Genomic DNA, 24371 nt, shown 5'->3' with positions numbered 1-24371 from the left:
TACTTTCTTAAATTATTGTTCATCTAAAAACCTTTACTATGAAAAATATGAAACACAGTACATGTTGTGTAACTTGTGTTGCCAGACAGTTGGCGGTAACTGCTTGTTAGTCAACAGAGGCTTCAGGTAATGTGCTATCAATTTTGAATGTTTTTAATCATGCTTTACTTACTAAGTGTTTCCAGAGAATACATTTCAAGATTCCGTTTATATAGCTAGCCAGGTAGCTAAATTGTTTGCTATCATCTCTATTTTCAGACCCTACTCTAGTTTAGCTAGCTAGCTTGCTTGCTAAAAGTGGCTGGCTAGTTAGTTAGCTATCTATCTATTGGGTCAATTTGAAGACCACCAAGCTAGCTTCATAACTAGCTAGTTAAGGAAATATACTTTTTTTCCGAGAGCATTATTTAACTAGCTATGTGGTCTAGCCAGCTCAATTCGTTATACTAAAGCCATAAAGGGCAGCCACTAGAATCTGAAGCATCATCAGTTTTGATAGATAGCAATTAGCCACATTCATTTATACGTTTGCATGCTTTAACTTTTAACTGCCATTGTCATTATTAAACTGATAAGCTAACTATTAGAGAGTTGAACTTGACAGAGGATTGATTATTTACCTTTCTCATTTCAGCAGCCTGAGCCATGAGTGAGTTTCGTATACATCATGACGTCAACGAGCTGCTCAGTCTGCTTCATGTGCGAGGAGGTGATGGAGCAGAAGTGTATATTGATCTACTGCAGAAGAACAGGACACCATATGTCACCACAACAGTCTCTGCACACAGTGCAAAGGTGATTGATGGGGAAATTATTGGCAAATATTGTAAAGGTTTATGCTTTTCCTATGCGCTTCCTACCAATATCCTTGACTACCGGTAATTAAACTTTCATTCACAGGTCAAAATAGTAGAGTATTCAAAGACGCCAGAGGACTTCCTAAGGAAATATGAGGAGCTCAAGTCAAAAAATGTCCGCAACCTAGACCCACTGGTCTACCTCCTATCAAAGCTTAGCGAGGACAAAGAGGTAATCATTTCACATCTAATGTTATTCAGATGCTGACAATTCCTACGCTGTTTAATTTAAAGTACAGTACAGTATTGTGTATTTGTCCCAATAACAATGTGTTGTGTGTTGATATTTTTCAGACACTCCAATGTCTGCAACAGAATGCCAAAGAAAGGTCTGAAGCATCTGGTAATGCGACATCAAGTACAAGCACAACCTTTGCTATCCCTCCAACTAGCACCAAGATGTCAATGCAGGAACTGGAAGAGCTGCGCAAGAAGCTGGGGAACGTCACTGCCAGCTCCAACGTGCCCCAGGTATGTACTCATGTAATTTAAAGGTTACTTATTAGGGCCAGGATATTTTCTTCCTGACCAGGAAAAAAACCCTGATGCCCTATTTATAGTCTGTTACATAGTTGTAAACTAGGGTCTGGAGTTTTTCCTGGTGAAGTCATGTATTCAGGAAAAGCTCCTGGCCCGCCGCGTATGACTACTTCAAGAGGGCTGGACCAAATCGTTTTGAAAAGGCTAGAGTTGAATACATCTAAGTTCTACTACTTTTCCTCCATCTTTGCAGTCGGCTGAAGTCACACGAAAGATGCTAAGGGACAGACACAACAAAAAGAACCCCACTCAGCCCAACCCGGTGTTTCCAAACTGGGTGTATGACCGGCCTGCTCTGATTGGGGACTTCATCACCGGTACCACACCAGCAGGAGACCCAGCAGTGGCCATTGGTATAAATGTTACTCATATGTCTCACTTTGACACATTTTGATATATTTCATGAAGTTCATGCATACAGTGCCTTCAGAAAGTATTCATACCCCTCGACTTATTCCACATTTTGTAGTTACAGCCTGAATTCAAAATTGATTATTTGTCTCACCTATCTACAGACAATACCCCATAATGACAAAGTGAAAACATGTTTTTAGAAATGTTTGCTAATTTATTTAAAATATTAATACAGAAATATCTCATTTACATAAGTATTCACACCCCTGAGTCAATGCATGTTAGAATCACCTTTGGCAGCGATTACAGCTGTGAGTCTTTCTGGGTAAGTCTCTAAGAGTTTTGCACACCTGGATTGCACATTAATATTTTATAAATTCTTCAAGCTCTGCCAAATTACATTTACATTACATTTACGTCATTTAGCAGACGCTCTTATCCAGAGCGACTTACATTATTGAGTGCATACATTATTTTTTATTTTTTTATACTGGCCCCCCCTGGGAATCAAACCCACAATCCTGGCGTTGCAAACGCCATGCTCTACCAACTGAGCTACATCCCTGCCGGCCATCCCCTCCCTTACCCTGGACGACGCTGTGCCAATTGTGCGCCACCCCATGGGTCTCCCGGTCACGGCCGGCTACGACAGAGCCTGGATTCGAACCAGGATCTCTAGTGGCACAGCTAGCACTGCGATGCAGTGCCTTAGACCACTGCGCCACTCGGGAGTTGGTTGTTGATCATTGTTAGACAACCATTTAAGTCTTGCCATAGATTTTCAAGCAGATTTAAGTCAAAACTGTAACTCGGCCACTTAGGAACATTCACTGTCTTCTTGGTAAGCAACTCCAGTGTAAATTTGGCCTTGTGTTGTAGGTTATTGTCCTGCTGAAAGGTGAATTCATCTCCCAGTGTCTAGTGGAAAGCAGACAGAACAAGGTTTTCCTCTAGGATTTTGCCTGGGTTTAACTCCATTCCGTTTCGTTTTTATCCTCAAAAACTCCCCAGTCCTTAATGATTACAAGCATACCCATAACATAATGCAGCCACCACTATGCTTGAAAATATCGAGAGTGGTACTCAGTAATGTGTTGTATTGGATTTTCCCCAAACATAACACTTTGTATTCAGGACATAAAGTGAATTGCTTTGCCACATGTTTTGCAGTATTACTTTAGTGCTTTGTTGCAAACAGGATGCATGTTTTGGAATATTTGTATTCTGTACAGCAGGGGTGCCCAGACTTAAGTTGAATAGGATCTACTTTTTCCACCCTCTTCCTAACGCTTTTCACCTTATTGATTGGATGACTTGCACTGCATGCTTTGCATAGTCTGGGTTGTAGCTACTGATTGCTAGCCTCAAGCAGGTGTCCAGGTAATCATCTGTTAGAGTGGACCGGTATTTTGACTAGATGATCTTCATGTCTGAAAATGCTGACTCGAAAGGTAGGTATATCCAAATAATGCTGTCAAGTACATGGCAACTTTTGTCATGTTTGGATATTTTTCCTCCACGATAAGGTTCCAAAAGTGTTCCCTCGATTTGATTTGGAGGTCGCTTTGCAGAGTAAAAATTTCACTCTCAAAGGCTGATGTCTCCTTGTGAAACAATGATGCGATTTTTGTTGCAATTTCGTCAACATTAACTTCCATACCAACCGGAAAGCACATAAATGTTGCCACAGGTTCCAGGATCGCAAAGTCATTTTTAAGATGCTCCCTCAAATCCTCATCCATCATTTCACAGCACCGTGTACAAGTTTTTCTGGATCGCTAAACATCCTTAATAGCGGAAATTATTTCTGAATTATTTTTGAAATCATCAAACAATGATTCTGCTGCGTCTAAAAAGGCCTCTTTTACAATTTCTCCATCATGGAACTGTTTCTTGTGCTTTGCTAGTATGCGACTCGCCCGGAATGATGCAATCGTGGCTGCCTTTGATTTTGAGCCGGGCCTTGTAAAGATCGATTGTTGGGCAGCTAGTTGAGACTTCAACTCTTTTACTTTTCTCTTATGTACGGTGGGGGAAAAAAGTATTTAGTCAGCCACCAATTGTGCAAGTTCTCCCACTTAAAAAGATGAGAGAGGCCTGTAATTTTCATCATAGGTACACGTCAACTGTGACAGACAAATTGAGAAAGAAAATTCCAGAAAATCACATTGTAGGATTTTTAATGAATTTATTTGCAAATTATGGTGGAAAATAAGTATTTGGTCACCTACAAACAAGCAAGATTTCTGGCTCTCACAGACCTGTAACTTCTTCTTTAAGAGGCTCCTCTGTCCTCCACTCGTTACCTGTATTAATGGCACCTGTTTGAACTTGTTATCAGTATAAAAGACAACTATCCACAACCTCAAACAGTCACACTCCAAACTCCACTATGACCAAGACCAAAGAGCTGTCAAAGGACACCAGAAACAAAATTGTAGACCTGCACCAGGCTGGGAAGACTGAATCTGCAATAGGTAAGCAGCTTGGTTTGAAGAAATCAACTGTGGGAGCAATTATTAGGATATGGAAGACATACAAGACCACTGATAATCTCCCTCGATCTGGGGCTCCACGCAAGATCTCACCCCGTGGGGTCAAAATGATCACAAGAACGGTGAGCAAAAATCCCAGAACCACACGGGGGGACCTAGTGAATGACCTGCAGAGAGCTGGGACCAAAGTAACAAAACCTACCATCAGTAACACACTACGCCGCCAGGGACTCAAATCCTGCAGTGCCAGACGTGTCCCCCTGCTTAAGCCAGTACATGTCCAGGCCTGTCTGAAGTTTGCTAGAGTGCATTTGGATGATCCAGAAGAGGATTGGGAGAATGTCATATGGTCAGATGAAACCAAAATAGAACTTTTTGGTAAAAACTCAACTCGTCGTGTTTGGCGGACAAAGAATGCTGAGTTGCATCCAAAGAACACCATACCTACTGTGAAGCATGGGGGTGGAAACATCATGCTTTGGGGCTGTTTTTCTGCAAAGGGACCAGGACGACTGATCCGTGTAAAAGAAAGAATGAATGGGGCCATGTATCGTGAGATTTTGAGTGAAAACCTCCTTCCATCAGCAAGGGCATTGAAGATGAATCGTGGCTGGGTCTTTCAGCATGACAATGATCCCAAACACACTGCCCGGGCAACGAAGGAGTGGCTTCGTAAGAAGCATTTCAAGGTCCTGGAGTGGCCTAGCCAGTCTCCAGATCTCAACCCCATAGGAAATCTTTGGAGGGAGTTGAAAGTCTGTGTTGCCCAGCGACAGCCCCAAAACATCACTGCTCTAGAGGAGATCTGCATGGAGGAATGGGCCAAAATACCAGCAACAGTGTGTGAAAACCTTGTGAAGACTTACAGAAAACGTTTGACCTGTGTCATTGCCATCAAAGGGTATATAACAAAGTATTGAGAAACTTTTGTTATTGACCAAATACGTATTTTCCACCATAATTTGCAAATAAATTCATTAAAAATCCTACAATGTGATTTAATGGATTTTTTTTTCTCATTTTGTCTGTCATAGTTGACCTGTACCTATGATGAAAATTACAGGCCTCTCTCATATTTTTAAGTGGGAGAACTTTCACAATTGGTGGCTGACTAAATACTTTTTTCCCCCACTCTATGTGTTTCAAAGTCACCATTGGTCTCATGGTGAAATCCCTGAGCGGTTTCCTTCCTCTCTGGCAACTGAGTTAGGAAGGACGCCTGTATCTTTGTAGTGACTGCGTGTATTGATATGCCATCCAAAGTGTAATTCATAACTTCACCATGCTCAAAGTGATAAAAAAGCAGACATTGAATGTTTGTACCCATCTACCAATAGGCACCCTTCTTTGCGAGGCATTGGAAAACCTCCCTAGTTTTTGTGGTTGAATCTGTGTTGGAAATTCACTCGACTGAGGGACTTTACAGATACTTGTATGTGTAGGGTACAGAGATGACGTAGTCATTCAAAAATCATGTTAAACACTATTATTGCACACAGAGTGAGTCAATGCAACTTATTATGTGACTTGTTTTAAGCAAATTTTTACTCCTAAACTTATTTAGGCTTGCCATAACAAAGGGGTTGAATACATATTGATTCAAGGCTTTTCAGCTTTTTGTTTTTTATTGAATTTGTGACAATTTCTAAAAACAACATTCCATTTACATTTGACATTTTAGTCATTTAGCAGACGCTCTTATCCAGAGCGACATACAGTTAGTGAGTGCATACATTTTTCATACAGGTCCCCCGTGGGAAACGAACCCACAACCCTGGCGTTGCAAGCCCCATGCTCTACCAACTGAGCCACACGGGGCCCTTTGACCCTTTGATTCCACTTTGACATTATGGGGTATTGTGTGTAGGCCAGTGCCACAAAATATCAATTTAATCTATTTTAAATTCAGGCTGCAAGACAACAAAATGTGGAAAAAGTTAAAGGGTGTGAATACTTTCTGAAGGCACTGTAGTTTCACTGACTGAGTGACTGCTCATTTTTATGTACAGTATGCAATAACAAAATGTGTGAAAATGTACCTGGTACGTTAAGTGGTTATGAGGATGAGCATCCCTCAAATAATCTCTTTGGTGTTTTATGATCAGGTACAATGCCCCTGCCAGCTCAGGAGCATGCGCTGGTTGAAGATCTGTTGTTTGTGCTGATCGGTGTGGACGGCAGAGACATCACAGCCCAGCCTGTCCTCGGGAGGCAGAACCGCTCCTTCATCGTTGACCCCACCCTTGACATGTCCATCAAGGAGCTGGTCAATAGGATATTACCAGTCTCCTCATACTACTCTACTATAACACGGTGAGTGAACTTTAACAAGGAAATATACACTGAGTGTACAAAACATTAAAAACACCTTCCTAATATTGAATTACACCCCCTTTTGCCCTCAGAACAGCCTCAATTCGTCTGGGCACGGACTACAAGGTGTCCAAAGTGTTCCACAGGGATGCGGGCCCATGTTGACTCCAATGCTTCTCACAGTTGTGTCAAGTTGGCTGGATGACCTTTGGGTGGTGGACCATTCTTGATACACATGGGAAACTGTTGTGTGAAAAACCCAGCAGCGTTGCAGTTCTTGACACAAACCGGTGCGCCTGGCACCTACTACCATACCCTTTTCAAAGACACTTAAATATTTTGTCTTGCCCATTCACCCTCTGAATGGAACACATACACAATCCATGTCTCAATTGTTTCAAGGCTTAATCCTTCTTTAACCTGTTTCCTCCCCTTCATCTACATTGATTAAAGTGGATTTAACAAGTGACATCAATAAGGGATCATAGCTTTCACCTGGTTTCACCTGGTCAGTCTATGTCATGGCAAGAGCCGGTGTTCCTAATGATTTGTACACTCAGTCTAGCAACTTAACCTTGCTTTGTCTCTGCGGGACTCACGTTGTAATCCTTACACCATCTGGAGATGTGTCATGTGCATTGGGTTGTCAAACAATTTATTTGTATTTTGTCTGGCAGCTTCACTGAGGAGAAGTCGTCCTTTGAGTATGGCCAGGTGAACCACGCCCTGACGGCGGCCATGAGGACCCTGATGAAGGAGTACCTGATCCTGGTGACCCAGCTGGAGCACCTCCACAGGCAGGACATGCTCTCCCTGCAGAAGCTCTGGTTCTACATCCAGCCCACCATGAGGACCATGGAGATCTTAGCCTCCATTGGTAAAGCTGTCATGATCATACAAAACATATATATATATATATATATATATATATATATATATATATATATATATATATATATATATATATATATATATATATAACTGAGTATACCAAACATTAGGAACACCTTCCTAATATTGAGTTACACCCGCCCCTTTTGCCCTCAGAACAGCCTCAATTCGTTGGGGCATGGACTCTACAAGGTGTCGAAAGCATTACACAGGGATGCTGGCCCATGTTGACTCCAATGCTCCCTACAGTTTTGTCAAGTTGGCTGGACGTCCTTTGGGTGGTGGACCATTCTTGATACACACAGGAAACTGTTAAGCGTGAAAAACCCAGCAGCATTGCAGTCTTGACACAAACCGGTGCGCCTGGCACCTACAACCATACCCCATTCAAAGGCACTTCAATTTTTTGTTTTGCCCATTCACCCTCTGAATGGCACACATACACAATCAATGTCTCAGTTGTCTCAAGACTTAAAATCATTATTTCACCTGTCTCCTCCCCTTCATCTACACCAGGGGTGTCAAACTCATTTTAGCTCAGGGGCCACATGGAGGAAAATCTATTCCCAAGTGGGCCGGACCGGAAAAATCATGGTATATATAACTTAAAAACAACAACTTCAGATTGTTTTCTTTGTTTTAATACGATCAACATACAACATAAAGCTGGAGCCTGAGGACAGTGTGTCCAAAATAGTACAAGCACAACATCACTATTAATCATAAAACACGTCAAGTTTATTTGAAAATTCTAAAGAAAAAGAACACACAAACACACAATGCCTCAGTGATTAACAGAACTGTTTCACAGATCACAGAACTATATCAGGGTGTCATTTCTCAGGCAGAAATGTAGATAAAAATAATGAAATCCTGTTCCCCAAACAAGTGCAAGAACCACAGAGTCAAGAATAGGTTAAATATACAAATAAAATCAATTAAAAACAATAGCACATCAACATAAAAACATCAACATAAATCTGAAAGCGTTGCTCAAACTCCCGTAACAGTCCCGTTATTTTATCTTTGAACCGCTTCATGTCTGCCACATGTTGGGTCGCGCACACATTTTTCAGACAGGGGAAGTGAGCTGCATCACCACCGGCAAGTTGCGTCTCCCACAATGACAGCTTCAACTTGAAAGAACGTATGCTGTCATAATACTGCGTGACAACTTTGTTGCGCCCTTGCAACTGTTTGTTCAAGTTATTCAGGTGCTCTGTAACATCCACCATAAATGCAAGGTCCTGCATCCATTCTGCGGAATGAAATTCTAGCACTGGTTTGCCCTTTTCTTCCATGAACTGTTCAATTTCTTCTCGTAAATCAAAGAAACGCCTCAGCACAGCACCTCGGCTTAACCATCTTACCTCAGTGTGGTATGGCAGGCCATAGATGTGGTCTTTCTCTCTGAGAAGGCTGTCAAACTGACGGTGATTCAGGCTTCTGGATCGGATGAAATTAACAGTTTGGATGACCACCTTCATGACGTTATCCATCTTTAATGATTTGCAACACAAAGCCTCCTGGTGCAAAATACAGTGAAAAGTCAAAAAATCACGTCTTCCATTTGCAGATTGCACTTTCTCTCTGAACTTTGTCACAACGCCTGCTTTTTTCCCGATCATTGAGGGCGCACCATCTGTAGCCAGGCTGACAGCGCGGGGCCAGTCCACTCCGACCCTGTCCAGCGCGCCGACGAGTGCGGTAAAAATATCAGCTGCTGTCGTTGTATCTGTCATCGGCACCAACTCCACGAACTCCTCGGTGACGGTCAATGTGTCATCAACTCCGCGGATGAAAATGGCCAGTTGTGCAACATCTGTCATGTCCGTGCTTTCATCAATTGGAACCGAAAACGCAATAAATGACTTTACTTTTTGCTTCAACTGGCTGTCCAAATCCACTGAAAGATCGGAAATCCTGTCTGCAACTGTGTTTCTTGTCAGGCTGATATTTGCAAAAGCCTGCTGCTTTTCAGGGCACACAATCTCCGCTGCCTTCATCATGCATGTTTTTACAAATTCACCCTCACTAAATGGTTTTGAAGCCACTGCGATTTCATTAGCAATGAGGTAGCTAGCTTTCACTGCAGCGTCACTGATGTCTCGGCTGTGAGTAAACACAGACTGCTGTTTCTTCAGACCCGCCAACAGTTCATTCACCTTCTCTCATCTCCGCTGTCCTTGAAAGTTGTCATATTTGTCGGCATGAATACTCACATAGTGGTGACGAAGGTTATATTCTTTCAGCACTGCAACATGCTCTGAACACACCAAACATACAGCTTCCCCATTCAATTCCGTGAATAAATAGGATGACCATTTTTCTTGGAACACTCTGCACTCTGCGTCCACTTTTCTCTTTTTTGACAGAGACATATTGGGGCAATGAGGGTGCCAAAGCACATAATGTTAAAAGTAGAAGCCGTAATAAATATCGCGGGCAAAACAAAGTAGCTCATTGGCTGCACGTGCTTGACCTACTTGCTCTGCCCCGGTATAAACAGTTTGCTTGCTTAACACAATTGCTATTGCGCCATCCAGTGGACGCAATTGGAACAGCAGTTTATTTTATTGAAAAATTGCAGCGCATTTTTATACTTTACAAAAAAAAAAGTTTTTTTTTTTTTTTAATCATCTCGCGGGCCGGATTAAACCCGTTTGCGGGCCTGATCCGGCCCGCGGGCCGTACGTTTGACACCCCTGATCTACACTGATTAGAAGTGGATTTATAGGTGACCTCAATGAGGGATCATAGCTTTCACCTGGATTCACCTGATCAGTCTGTCATGGAAAGAGCAGGTGTTCATAATGCTTTATACACTCAGTGTATGATCCTTATGCATCATATATACAGTACCAGTCAAAAGTTTGGACACACCTACTCATTCAAGGGTTTTTCTTTATTTTTACTATTTTTTACATTGTAGAATAATAGTGAAGACATCAAAACTACAGTGAGGGGAAAAAAGTATTTGATCCCCTGCTGATTTTGTACGTTTGCCCACTGACAAAGACATGATCAGTCTATAATTTTAATGGTAGGTTTATTTGAACAGTGAGAGACAGAATAACAACAAAATAATCCAGAAAAACGCATGTAAAAAATGTTATAAATTGATTTGCATTTTAATGAGGGAAATAAGTATTTGACCCCTCTGCAAAACATGACTTTGTACTTGGTGGCAAAACCCTTGTTGGCAATCACAGAGGTCAGACGTTTCTTGTAGTTGGCCACCAGGTTTGCACACATCTCAGGAGGGATTTTGTTCCACTCCTCTTTGCAGATCTTCTCCAAGTCATTAAGGTTTCGAGGCTGAAGTTTGGCAACTCGAACCTTCAGCTCCCTCCACAGATTTTCTATGGGATTAAGGCCTGGAGACTGGCTAGGCCACTCCAGGACCTTAATGTGTTTCTTCTTGAGCCACTCCTTTGTTGCCTTGGCCGTGTGTTTTGGGTCATTGTCATGCTGGAATACCCATCCACGACCCATTTTCAATGCCCTGGCTGAGGGAAGGAGGTTCTCACCCAAGATTTGATGGTACATGGCCCCGTCCATCGTCCCTTTGATGCGGTGAAGTTGTCCTGTCCCCTTAGCAGAAAAACACCCCCAAAGCATAATGTTTCCACCTCCATGTTTGACGGTGGGGATGGTATTCTTGGGGTCATGAGTTGATGCCAAAGAGCTCGATTTTGGTCTCATCTGACCACAACACTTTCACCCAGTTCTCCTCTGAATCATTCAGATGTTCATTGGCAAACTTCAGACGGGCCTGTATATGTGCTTTCTTGAGCAGGGGGACCTTGCGGGCGCTGCAGGATTTCAGTCCTTCACGGCGTAGTGTGTTACCAATTGTTTTCTTGGTGACTATGGTCCCAGCTGCCTTGAGATCATTGACAAGATCCTCCCGTGTAGTTCTGGGACAATTCCTCACCGTTCTCATGATCATTGCAACTCCACGAGGTGAGATCTTGCATGGAGCCCCAGACCAACTGTTGTCACCTTCTCACCAAGCTGCTTGGCGTTGGTTTTGTAGCCCATTCCAGCCTTGTGTAGGTCTACAATCCTGTCCCTGACATCCTTGGAGAGCTCTTTGGTCTTGGCCATGGTGGAGAGTTTGGAATCTGATTGATTGATTGCTTCTGTGGACAGGTGTCTTTTTATACAGGTAACAAGTTGAGATTAGGAGCACTCCCTTTAAGAGTGTGCTCCTAATCTCAGCTCGTTACCTGTATAAAAGACAGCTGGGAGCCAGAAATATTTCTGATTGAGAGGGGGTCAAATACTTATTTCCCTCATTAAAATGCAAATCACATAACATTTTTGACATGCATTTTTCTGAATTTTGTTGTAATTATTTCTCTCTGTTCAAATAAACCTACCATTAAAATTATAGACTGATCCAACTTTGATGTAATGTCCTTAAAACAAGTCAAAATGAGGCTCAGTAGTGTGTGTGGCCTCCACGTGCCTGTATGACCTCCCTACAACGCCTGGGCATGCTCCTGATGAGGTGGCAGATGGTCTCCTGAGGGATCTCCTCCCAGACCTGGACTAAAGCATCCGCCAACTCCTGGACAGTCTGTGGTGCAACGTGGCGTTGGTGGATGGAGCGAGACATGATGTCCCAGATGTGCTCAATTGGATTCAGGTCTGGGGAACGGGCGGGCCAGTCCATAGCCTCAATGCCTTCCTCTTGCAGGAACTGCTGACACACTCCAGCCACATGATGTCTAGCAATGTCTTGCATTAGGAGGAACCCAGGGCCAACCGCACCAGCATATGGTCTCACAAGGGGTCTGAGGATCTCATCTCGGTACCTAATGGCAGTCAGACTACCTCTGGCGAGCACATGGAGGGCTGTGCGGCCCCCCAAAGAAATGCCACCCCACACCATGACTGACCCACCACCAAACCGGTCATGCTGGAGGATGTTGCAGGCAGCAGAACGTTCTCCACGGCGTCTCCAGACTCTGTCACGTCTGTCACGTGCTCAGTGTGAACCTGCTTTCATCTGTGAAGTGCACAGGGCGCCAGTGGCGAATTTGCCAATCTTGGTGTTCTCTGGCAAATGCCAAACGTCCTGCACGGTGTTGGGCTGTAAGCACAATCCCCACCTGTGGACGTCGGGCCCTCATACCACCCTCATGGAGTCTGTTTCTGACCGTTTGAGCAGACACATGCACATTTGTGGCCTGCTGGAGGTCATTTTGCAGGGCTCTGGCAGTGCTCCTCCTGCTTCTCCTTGCACAAAGGCGGAGGTAGCAGTCCTGCTGCTGGGTTGTTGCCCTCCTACGGCCTCCTCCACGTCTCCTGATGTACTGGCCTGTCTCCTGGTAGCGCCTCCATCCTCTGGACACTACGCTGACAGACACAGCAAACCTTCTTGCCACAGCTCGCATTGATGTGCCATCCTGGATGAGCTGCACTACCTGAGCCACTTGTGTGGGTTGTAGACTCCGTCTCATGCTACCACTAGAGCAGGGGTGTCAAACTCATTTTAGCTCAGGGGCCACATGGAGGAAAATCTATTCCCAAGTGGGCCGGACCGGAAAAATCATGGTATATATAACTTAAAAACAACAACTTCAGATTGTTTTCTTTGTTTTAATACGATCAACATACAACATAAAGCTGGAGCCTGAGGACAGTGTGTCCAAAATAGTACAAGCACAACATCACTATTAATCATAAAAAACGTCAAGTTTATTTGAAAATTCTAAAGAAAAAGAACACACAAACACACAATGCCTCAGTGATTAACAGAACTGTTTCACAGATCACAGAACTATATCAGGGTGTCATTTCTCAGGCAGAAATGTAGATAAAAATAATGAAATCCTGTTCCCCAAACAAGTGCAAGAACCACAGAGTCAAGAATAGGTTAAATATACAAATAAAATAAAATCAATTAAAAACAATAGCACATCAACATAAAAACATATAAACATAAAGCTGGAGCCTGAGGACAGTGTCCAAAAGCACAACATCACTATTAATCATAAAACACCTCAAGTTAAATTTAAAATTCTGAGGACAAAGAACACACAAACACACAATGCCTCAGTGATTCACAGAAGTATATCACAGATCACAGAACTATATCAGGGTGTCATTTCTCAGGCAGAAATGTAGATAAAAATAATGAAATCCTGTTCCCCAAACAAGTGCAAGAACCACAGAGTCAAGAATAGGTTAAATATACAAATAAAATCAATTAAAAACAATAGCACATCAACATAAAAACATAAACATAAATCTGAAAGCGTTGCTCAAACTCCCGTAACAGTCCCGTTATTTTATCTTTGAACCGCTTCATGTCTGCCACATGTTGGGTCGCGCACACATTTTTCAGACAGGGGAAGTGAGCTGCATCACCACCACAATGACAGCTTCAACTTGAAAGAACGTATGCTGTCATAATACTGCGTGACAACTTTGTTGCGCCCTTGCAGCTGTTTGTTCAAGTTATTCAGGTGCTCTGTAACATCCACCATAAATGCAAGGTCCTGCATCCATTCTGCGGAATGAAATTCTAACACTGGTTTGCCCTTTTCTTCCATGAACTGTTCAATTTCTTCTCGTAAATCAAAGAAACGCCTCAGCACAGCACCTCGGCTTAACCATCTTACCTCAGTGTGGTATGGCAGGCCATAGATGTGGTCTTTCTCTCTGAGAAGGCTGTCAAACTGACGGTGATTCAGGCTTCTGGATCGGATGAAATTAACAGTTTGGATGACCACCTTCATGACGTTATCCATCTTTAATGACTTGCAACACAAAGCCTCCTGGTGCAAAATACAGTGAAAAGTCAAAAAATCACGTCCTCCATTTGCAGATTGCACTTTCTCTCTGAACTTTGTCACAACGCCTGCTTTTTTCCCGATCATTGAGGGCGCACCATCTGTAGCCAGGCTGACAGCGCGGGACCAGTCCACTCCGACCCTGACCAGCGCGCCGACGAGTGTGGTAAAAATATCAGCTGCTGTCGTTGTATCTGTCGTCGGCACCAACTCCACGAACTCCTCGGTGACGGTCAATGTGTCATCAACTCCGCGGATGAAAATGGCCAGTTGTGCAACATCTGTAATGTCCGTGCTTTCATCAATTGCAACCGAAAACGCAATAAATGACTTTACTTTTTGCTTCAACTGGCTGTCCAAATCCACTGAAAGATCGGAAATCCTGCCTGCAACTGTGTTTCTTGTCAGGCTGATATTTGCAAAAGCCTGCCGCTTTTCAGGGCACACTATCTCCGCTGCCTTCATCATGCATGTTTTTACAAATTCACCCTCACTAAATGGTTTTGAAGCCACTGCGATTTCATTAGCAATGAGGTAGCTAGCTTTCACTGCAGCGTCACTGATGTCTCGGCTGTGAGTAAACACAGACTGCTGTTTCTTCAGACCCGCCAACAGTTCATTCACCTTCTCTCATCTCCGCTGTCCTTGAAAGTTGTCATATTTGTCGGCATGAATACTCACATAGTGGTGACGAAGGTTATATTCTTTCAGCACTGCAACATGCTCTGAACACACCAAACATACAGCTTTCCCATTCAATTCCGTGAATAAATAGGATGACCATTTTTCTTGGAACACTCTGCACTCTGCGTCCACTTTTCTCTTTTTTGACAGAGACATATTGGGGCAATGAGGGTGCCAAAGCACATAATGTTAAAAGTAGAAGCTGTAATAAATATCGCGGGCAAAACAAAGTAGCTCATTGGCTGCACGTGCTTGACCTACTTGCTCTGCCCCGGTATAAACAGTTTGCTTGCTTAACACAATTGCTATTGCGCCATCCAGTGGACACAATTGGGAACAGCAGTTTATTTTATTGAAAAATTGCAGCGCATTTTTATACTTTACAAAAAAAGAAAAGAAAACATTTTTTTCGTTTTTTTTTTTTTCAAAATCATCTCGCGGGCCGGATTAAACCCGTTTGCGGGCCTGATCCGGCCCGCGGGCCGTACGTTTGACACCCCTGCACTAGAGTGAAAGCACCGCCAGCATTCAAAAGTGACCAAAACATCAGCCAGGAAGCATTGGAACTGAGAAGTGGTCTGTGGTCACCACATGCAAAACCAGTCCTTTATTGGGGGTGTCTTGCTAATTGCCTATAATTTCCACCTGTTGTCTATTCCATTTGCATAACAGCATGTGAAATGTATTGTCAATCAGTGTTGCTTCCTAAGTGGACAGTTTGATTTCACAGAAGTGTGATTGACTTGGAGTTACATTGTGTTGTTTAAGTGTTCCCATCTAGTGGTTACCTTATTCATTCAGGTTCTGTTTTATAAATGGGTTTAGTTCATTACCTACACACACACACACACACACACACACAATATATATTGTGGTTGGTTGGTAGATATAGCTGCATTGTACTTTTGGACATTAAATTGTATTATGGCTTTTTAGATAGACCTTTCAGAGGTGTTATGCCGGTATTGTCTTGTCCTGTGGGCAATGAGGATGTGATGGTTGTGTGTGGTATGGTTATTGTGGTATGTTGTAGCAGACTTCCCAAAGTAAAAAGTGCTCATAGTAAAGAATTAAAATAAATTCTCCAAAGGTTATTGATGTCTATTTAATCAGTGGGTTGCATGTACTGTTTCTCAAAGCCTCCTCGGTGGACAAAGGAGACTGCATGGGTGGGTCGACGTTGAGCCTCCTTCACGATCGTACCTTCAACTACACTGGAGACAGTCAGGCCCAGGAACTGTGCCTCTACCTCACGAAAGCAGCTAGTGTCCCTTACTTTGAGATACTGGAGAAATGGATCTATAGAGGCATCATCAAGGACCCTTACAGGTACAGTCTTTTGTCGCGCAACTCATTTCCCACATTTCTTACATTTAATCACATCAGTACTTTTCTATAGTGTCACAGACTTGGACATGAGTTATGACACAATTTAGATTTTCACACAATTAGTTCATTTTGTTCATGTTTTTGTGATTTTATTTGCTTCATAGTGAATTCATGGTTGAAGAGCATGAGCTACAGAAAGAGAAGATCCAGGAGGACTACAACGACAAATATTGGGATCAGCGGTACACAATCGTACAGCACAGAATTCCATCCTTTCTTCAGAAAATGGCAGACAAAATTTTAAGTACAGGTAAGACACATCATACTGTTTGCATCAGATTTGTTCAGATCACTTTTTAGTGCTTCCTGACAATGGCTAGTGCAATTCACTGTGTTGTTTTATAGTGTAGAAAACGAGTAGTATCAAGGTTCTGATCATTTGCTGTGGAGTTTTCTGTGTCTGAGTTAGTGTTTTTTCTCATCCTGTTCTATAGGGAAATACCTCAACGTGGTGAGAGAGTGTGGCCGGGATGTGACTTGTCCCGATGCTAAGGAGATCCTCTACACACTCAAGGAGAGAGCCTACGTGGAGCAGATAGAAAAATCCTACTACTATGCCAGTAAGGTCCTTCTAGACTTTCTGATGGAGGAGAAGGAGCTGGTCGCACGACTTAGGTAAAGAACAACAATAAACTATAAATAGTTTGATAGGGTATTTCTCATTTGGTATGTTCAGTTGTATGCTAAGAGATGTATTCTTCCTAGGTCAATCAAGCACTACTTCTTAATGGACAAGGGAGATTTCTTTGTCCATTTCATGGATCTGACGGAAGAGGAGCTGAAAAAGCCAGTGGATGACATCGTCCCTCCCAGACTGGAGGCCTTGCTAGAGCTGGCTCTGAGGATGAGTACTGCTAACACAGACCCATTCAAAGATGACCTGAAGGTAATTATAAAGTGGGTTGTTTGAGCCCTGGATGCTGATTGGCTAAAAGCCGTGGTATATGAGACATTATAAACTGGGTGGTTTGAGCCCTGAATGCTGATTGGCTGAAAGCCGTGGTATACCACGGGTATGACAAAACATTTATTTTTACTCTTCTAATTACATTGGTAACCAGTTTATAATAGCAATAAGGCACCTCAGGGGTTTGTGGTATATGGCCAATATACCACGGCTAAGGGTTGTATCCAGGCACTCTGCGTTGCGTCGTGACTAACAGCAGCTCTTAGCCTGGATATGTTGGCCATATACCACACCCACTCTGGCCTTGTTATTGATTAAATATCCTAGATGAGTACCAGTCTGGAATTTATGCTATCTTGATAACAGCAGCACCATCTAGTGGTTACCTTATTCATTCAGGTTCAGTTTTATAAATGGGTTTAGTTCATTACCTAAATACATACTGTACACAGTATGATTTGAAATATCCTTTCATGCATGCATTATGATGAATGAATAGGCTCATGTACCTTTCCAAAATTAGTCTGAGCATATTAACGTTAGCTTACAGCAGCTGGGGGCACTGTTGACTACTTTGAGGTGAATCTTAAGTCATTTATGATCTTGTTATTCAAATGGTGCATCATTGCTGTTTACTGCATTAGACCATTTCTTATAGCTGCACTTTAGCACAGTAATAGAACATTGCCATGGGGTAGAATCACAATTGTATAGCAGGGATGGGCAACTTTGATGGAGATGGGGGCCACAAAAAATCTGAACTCATCATGAGGGGCCGCAGTGGCTCGCGGGTCTGCGTACCCATACCCACACCCACACATGCAGTCAGAGCCAGCCTTAGCCTTTTGGGGGCCGTAAGCAGCTTGAAAGTTAATTTTCTGCAATTCTACACATTTTGCCATTGAGTGGAGATAAATGTTTTTAATATTATATCTGAACAACTGGGTCCTGGACTTCCTGGCGGGCCGACCCCAAGTGGTGAAGGTAGGCAACAACCCCTCCGCCACGCTGATCTTCAACACGGGGCACCACAGGGGTGCGTGCTCAGCCCCCTCCTGTACTCCCTGTTCACCCATGACTACGCGGCCACGCACGTCTCCAAATCAATCATCAAGTTTGCTGATGACACAACATTGGTAAGCCTGATTACCAACAACGATGAGACAGCCTACAGGGAGGAGAGGCCGTGCGGAGTGGTGCTAGGAAAATAACCTCTCCCTCGACTTCAACAAAACGAAGGAGTTGATCGTGGGTTACAGGAGATAGCAGAGAGAGCACGCCCCCATCCACATTGACGAGGGTCATAAGCTTCAAGTTCCTCAGCGTGCACATCACTGACAACCTGAAATGGTCCCTTCACACAGACAGCGTGGTGAAGAAGACGCAACAGCGCCTCTTTAACCTCAGGAAGCTGAAGAAATTTGTTGTGACCCAGAAGACCCCCACAAACTTCTACAGATGCACCATTGAGAGCATCCTGTCGGGCTGTATCACCGCCTGGTTCCGCAATTGCACCGTCCGCAACCGCAGTGCTCTCCAGAGGGTGGTGCCGTCAGCCCAACGCATCACCGGGGGCACAATGCCTGCCCTCCAGGACATCTACAGCACCCAATGTCACAGGAAGGCCAAGAAGATCATCAAGGACCTCAGCCACCCGAGCCACCCGAGCCACGGCCTGTTCAACCCGCTACCATTTAAAAGGTGGAGACAGTACAGGTGCATCAAAGCTGGAACCGAGAATGAGAAACAGCTTCTATCTCCAGGTCATCAGTCTGTTAAATAGTCACCACTAGCCAGCCTCCGCCTAGTGCCCTGCCCTGAACCTTAGTCACTGTTCTAGCCGGCTACCACCCAGTACTCTACCCTGCACCTTAAGAGACTGCTGCCCTATGTACTTAGTCATTGAACACTGGTCACTTTAATGATGTTCCCATACTGTTTCATCCACTTTTATGTATATACTGTTTTCTAGTCATGGCTCATCCTATATAACTTTTTTTATTGTTAAAAAAAATGTATTGCTAGGTATTACTGCACTGTTGGAGCTAGAAATATAAGCATTTCACTGCACTTGTGATAACATTAGCAAATCTGTGTATGCGACCAATAAACTTTGATGTGAGTGAGAGTGACTAACAAAATCAATGGGTGCCCCCGGTTGGTAATTTGACCATGATTACTTCAAGTTTAGCTAGCTGGCTAGACTAATTTACCAATCAAAAAAATGCTAGCTGACATGGGCTGAGTGACTGTCAGTGACTGAAATAACGAGAGAAACAAAAAAATTATGCACCTTGTGTATTCTACTATTTGCCATATCTTCAATTTAAGCCTACTAGAAAGTGTGTGCTCTCAGGCCTGGAGGGAAGCAAAAGTCATTCCGCTACCAAAGAATAGTATAGCCCCCTTTACTGGCTGAAATAGCCAACCAATCAGCCTATTATCAACACTTGGTAAACTTTTGGAAAAAATTGTGTTTGACCAGATACAATGCTATTTTACAGTAAACAAATTGACAACAGACTTTCAGCACGCTTATAGGGAAGTACATTCAACAAGCACAGCACTTACACAAATGACTGATGATTGGCTGATAGAAATTGATGATAAGATTGTGGGGGCTGTGCGGCTTTTGACATTATCGATCATAGTCTGCTGCTGGAAAAACATATGTGTTATGGCTTTACACCCCCTGCTAGATTGTGGATAATATAGCAGGGGGTGTATATTGTCTAACAGAACACAGAGGGTGTTCTTTAATGGAAGCCTCTCCAACATAATCCAGGTAGAATCAGGAATTCCCCAGGGCAGCTGTCTAGGCACTTACTTATTTAAATCTTTACTAACGACATGCCACTTGCTTTGAGTAAACCCAGTGTGTCTATGTATGCGGATGACTCAACACTACACACGTCAGCTACTACAGCGACTGAAATGACTGCAACACTTAACAAAGAGCTGTAGTTAGTTTCAGAATGGGTGACAAGGAATAAGTTGGTCCTAAATATTTCAAAAACTAAAAGCATTGATTTGTCCCAAATACATTCACTAAACCCTAAACCTCAACTCAATCTTGTAATGAATTATGTGGAAATTGAGCAAGTTGAGGTGACTAAACTGCTTGGAGTAACCCTGGATTGTAAACTGTCATGGTCAAAACATATTGATACAACAGTAGCTAAGATGGGTCAGGTGCCACAAAGAGGGACTTAGGAAAATTGCAATTGGCTCAGAACAGGGTAGCATGGCTGGCCCTTGGATGTACACAGAGAGCTAACATTAATAATATGCATGTCAATCTCTCCTGGCTCAAAGTGGAGGAGATTGACTTCATCACTACTTGTATTTGTGAGAGGTATTGACATGTTGAATGCACCGAGCTGTCTATTTGAACTACTGGCACACAGCTCGGACACCCATGCACACCCCACAAGACATGCCACCAGAGGTCTCTTCACAGTCCCCAAGTCCAGAACAGACTATGGGAGGCTCACAGTACTACATAGAGCCATGGCTACATGGAACTCTATTCCACATCAAGAAACTCATGCAAGCAGTAGAATCAGATTTTAAAAACAGATAGAAATACACCTTATGGAACAGCGGGGACTGTGAAGCGACACACACATAGGCACAGACACATGCATACAGACACACGATAACATACGCACTATACACACATACACATGGATTTTGTGTTGTAGATTTGTAGTAGTAGAGGAGGGGCCTGAGGGCACACACTTAATGTGTTGTGAAATCTGTTGTGAATGTTTTTTAAATGGTATAACAGCCTTAATTTTGCTGGACCCCAGGAAGAGCAGCGGCTAATGGGGATCCATAATAAATACAATTACTATTCTAACTAAAAAAAATACATAATATTATATATATCTTTTGGGGGGGTTGCTATCTATAGGATATACATATAAACGACTAAGTTAAACAACTGGTATGTAATGTGACTGTTTTGGGAGGGGCGTCACACTGAACTCATCCATCCACCCTCTGTTCCTGTTTCCCAGATTGACCTGATGCCACATGATGTGATCACCCAACTGCTGCGGGTGCTGGCCATCGAGACCAAGCAGGAGAAGGCCATCATCAATGCCGACCCCACCGAGGTGGCCCTCAGTGGCCTGGAGGCCTTCTCCTTTGACTACATTGTCAAGTGGCCGCTGTCACTCATCATCAACAGGTAGGTACACTGGGGCTATATCCAAGGCCAGGTCTTCCTTGGTAAAGAGATCTTCTGACCTCAGTATGACTTCCTGGTTAAATGAAGGCTAAAAAAGGCTCACTTGAAGATGGGATAAAAAATATACTTTTCAACCCTAATGTAACTTTTCTCAATCTATTGAGAACCCCCCATGGACCCCAACCCAGGGCGTGCTAAATGCCAATACTATAACCATGTGTTCTGATTCGGAATATGTATTTTTCTAGGAAAGCGCTGACGAGATACCAGATGCTGTTCCGACACATTTTTTACTGCAAACATGTCGAGAGGCTGTTGTGCAACGTGTGGATCAGCAACAAAACAGCCAAGCAGTACGCCTTGCACAGGGCCAAGTGGTGAGTTGACAAAACTCCTTCACTTAACTTCCTTGTTTGTTTCTCTAGTGCCAACTTCCGAATAGCAAGTTCTTATATGAGCTATCTGGTTTCCTCCTCCCTGAAGGTTTGCAGCAGCGTTTGCCCTGAGACAGCGCATGCTGAACTTTGTCCAGAACATCCAGTACTACATGATGTTTGAAGTTATGGAGCCCACCTGGCACATCATGGAGAACAACTTGAAATCTGTGAGTGGAAAGGAACCAAGGCTGCTTCTCACCTTGATAGCATTCAGTGCTATCATGTATTAGCCTATAGCTACTTCTAACATAATTGTTCTGTGCATAGTGTAGAAGACTGGCGTCCATTACAAATGTCAGCCACAAGCCTTTACTTGCTTTGACCCAAGATTGTTGTGGTCAAACGTTTTTTCCAGTCCCAATTCAATTGCATTCATTTAAATTGCTCCTAATAACTACATGCTGCGGTTTATACAACAGGTGGGTCTAATCCTGAATGGTGATTGGTTAAAACCGCATTCCAGACAGTGTCTACCCTGCATTGACCAGGAATGTCATAATATAGTCCATCTTGTCTCCCTCAGGCTTCCAACATAGACGACGTGCTGTGTCATCACACCAGCTTCCTGGACAACTGCCTGAAGGACTGCATGCTGACCAACCCAGAGCTACTCAAGATCTTCTCCAAGCTTATGTCTGTGTGTGTCATGTTCACCAACTGCATGCAGGTTAGTGGATGTGGAATGCAAACTACAAAACCGTGAATTCCAAGGCAGCTTGTTGTAGCTTACATGTAATGGTATTTTAGTTAAATAAATAAAATACATGCAACTCATGCACATTAGAAGTATTGTGATATGTAGCCTAATATATTTTCCCCCCAGTGTGACTATACAGTGTCTCTCTCTCACTGCTGATCCTTATTAAATGTCTGTATATTTCCTGGTGTAGCGCTTCACCCAGAGCATGAAGCTGGACCAGGAGATGAACCGTCTGTCTCTGGAGCATGGCACCATGAAGGGTCCTCCCACCCAGAGCGAACGCACCGTGGAGCAAGAGAGGAAGAGGCTTACCTCGAAGGTAACAACACACATACTCACTCATATACAGCAGATACTCACTACTATAAACAACTTGAAGCATTGCTTTCAAAGATAAAACATCAAAGTATGACAAATGTGTTTACCTGGGTATGTTACATAGAACAACCAAATACAATAGTATTGTAATGGTGGCAATTAACGTTTGTGTTCTGTCTCAAGTACTATCTATCAAATATAACATTACTATTCCCCAATCAGCAAATGCCTTTACCTATGTCGTTGTTCCCCGTTGTCAGTTCCTAGCAGAGCACGTGGAGGCCCTGCAGTCAGACTCAGGCTTCGAAGCCACCATCAGCAAGTTTGACAGCAACTTCAGCACACTGCTCCTGGACCTGCTGGACAAGCTCAGCGTCTATAGCACCAATGACTGTGAGCACAGCATGATTAACATAATCTACCGGTGGGTCTACTACTCTATCTCCAACTCTGGTACTGGAGAGATACTGGCTACGCAGGCTTTTGTTGCTGCCCAGCACCCACACACCTGATTCAACTGAGCAAGGTCCAGACTGAACACCTTGATAAGTTGGTTATTGGAGATGGGTGTGTTAGTGCCGGGCTGGAACAAAAACCTGCATTCCCCGTAGCTCTCCAGGACCGGAGTTGGAAACTCCTGGTCTATAGATAGTTGCTTGAATGGATATGCTAAGATACAGTTACAATACTAGTTAAAAACTGCTTTGAATTTGATTCCATAGGTTGGATTTCAACGGGTTCTACACAGAGCGCCTTGAGAGGATGGCTATAGAGAGAAGTCAGAAGGCTGCTGCATAGCACTGTCAAAGTGTGCATGATGGTAACCCACGCAATAAGTATTTATTTATCCTACTCATGCCCATATAAAAACCACCTTCAAAGACGACATTTCTCCCCGTATCAAACATAAAGCTGTCATCAAACATAAAACCATAGATATTAATGTGTTTTGAAAACGTCTAAGGTGTTTCCTCCTTTACCTTAAGAGGGGCATAGGATTAAATAACCATGAACTGTATGCATTTCGCTCGGAAGATGTAAAAGAAAACCTGGACCTCTATAGGGGTAACTTATTTTTTACCTCGTGTTTTTTTTGGTGTGTTTTCTTGTACAATAAAAAATATTAAATGTCCCCAAGCATTCTCTGTCATCTTTGCTTACAGAATTAAATCACTCCTATGACAGTAAACAGTAGGGGGGAGTGGGTGCCAAAGGGTTAGTTGAGCCACCCCTTGTTTCTAGGATACCATACACAAAATGTATAATATGACCAAATATTTAGGAAGAGGTCAACATTTCATGGAGTCTGTGAAGGAAGAAACCACTTGGAAAAAGTGGTAAGGAAGTTAGGTACAAAAAATTGATTTTCCCAAAGTTAATTTATTGTGTTATAGGTTTCATGATGCTTGTATCTAAACCAAAGTAGATCGTTTTAAGACTGTTTTATATATCAGTTGGGGTCTCTATAAGCTACAATATGAGGTC

At 43.1% G+C, this 24371-nt stretch overlaps 1 protein-coding gene across 3 annotated transcripts; it reads left to right on the top strand.

Moving 5' to 3' along the window:
* Window positions 1-23: 23 nt before the first annotated feature.
* On the top strand, window positions 24-24018 carry LOC121542847 (gamma-tubulin complex component 2-like). Of its 3 annotated transcripts, none has more exons than XM_041852611.2 (18): window positions 24-126; window positions 635-795; window positions 901-1029; window positions 1152-1328; window positions 1591-1750; window positions 6352-6559; window positions 7237-7436; window positions 16080-16269; window positions 16434-16579; window positions 16764-16944; window positions 17035-17215; window positions 21259-21431; window positions 21680-21808; window positions 21915-22035; window positions 22392-22535; window positions 22759-22887; window positions 23147-23279; window positions 23609-24018. In XM_041852611.2, the coding sequence occupies exons 2-18, from the start codon at window positions 646-648 to the stop codon at window positions 23656-23658; spliced, it is 2601 nt and encodes an 866-aa protein (XP_041708545.1). In that variant the 5' UTR covers window positions 24-126; window positions 635-645; the 3' UTR covers window positions 23659-24018. The 3 variants fall into 3 exon arrangements, with proteins under 3 accessions (XP_041708545.1, XP_041708387.1, XP_041708462.1); XM_041852453.2 differs by having other exon boundaries at window positions 23147-23310; XM_041852528.2 differs by having other exon boundaries at window positions 56-126; window positions 638-795; window positions 23147-23310.
* Window positions 24019-24371: the final 353 nt, after the last annotated feature.

Source organism: Coregonus clupeaformis, chromosome 1, assembly GCF_020615455.1.
Source record: "Coregonus clupeaformis isolate EN_2021a chromosome 1, ASM2061545v1, whole genome shotgun sequence".
Lineage (NCBI taxonomy): Eukaryota > Metazoa > Chordata > Actinopteri > Salmoniformes > Salmonidae > Coregonus > Coregonus clupeaformis.
Note: the sequence above shows the minus strand (reverse complement) of the source record. Positions and strands in the feature narration are given on the sequence as shown.

Bases quoted from the DNA above. Each gene is read 5' to 3' on its own strand.
- LOC121542847 (XM_041852453.2), top strand. From the start codon at position 646: ATGAGTGAGTTTCGTATACATCATGACGTCAACGAGCTGCTCAGTCTG. The intron at 17,216-21,258 runs GTAATTATAAAG...CCTGTTTCCCAG, and splicing joins CATTCAAAGATGACCTGAAG to ATTGACCTGATGCCACATGA. The intron at 21,809-21,914 runs GTGAGTTGACAA...TCCTCCCTGAAG, and splicing joins GCCTTGCACAGGGCCAAGTG to GTTTGCAGCAGCGTTTGCCC.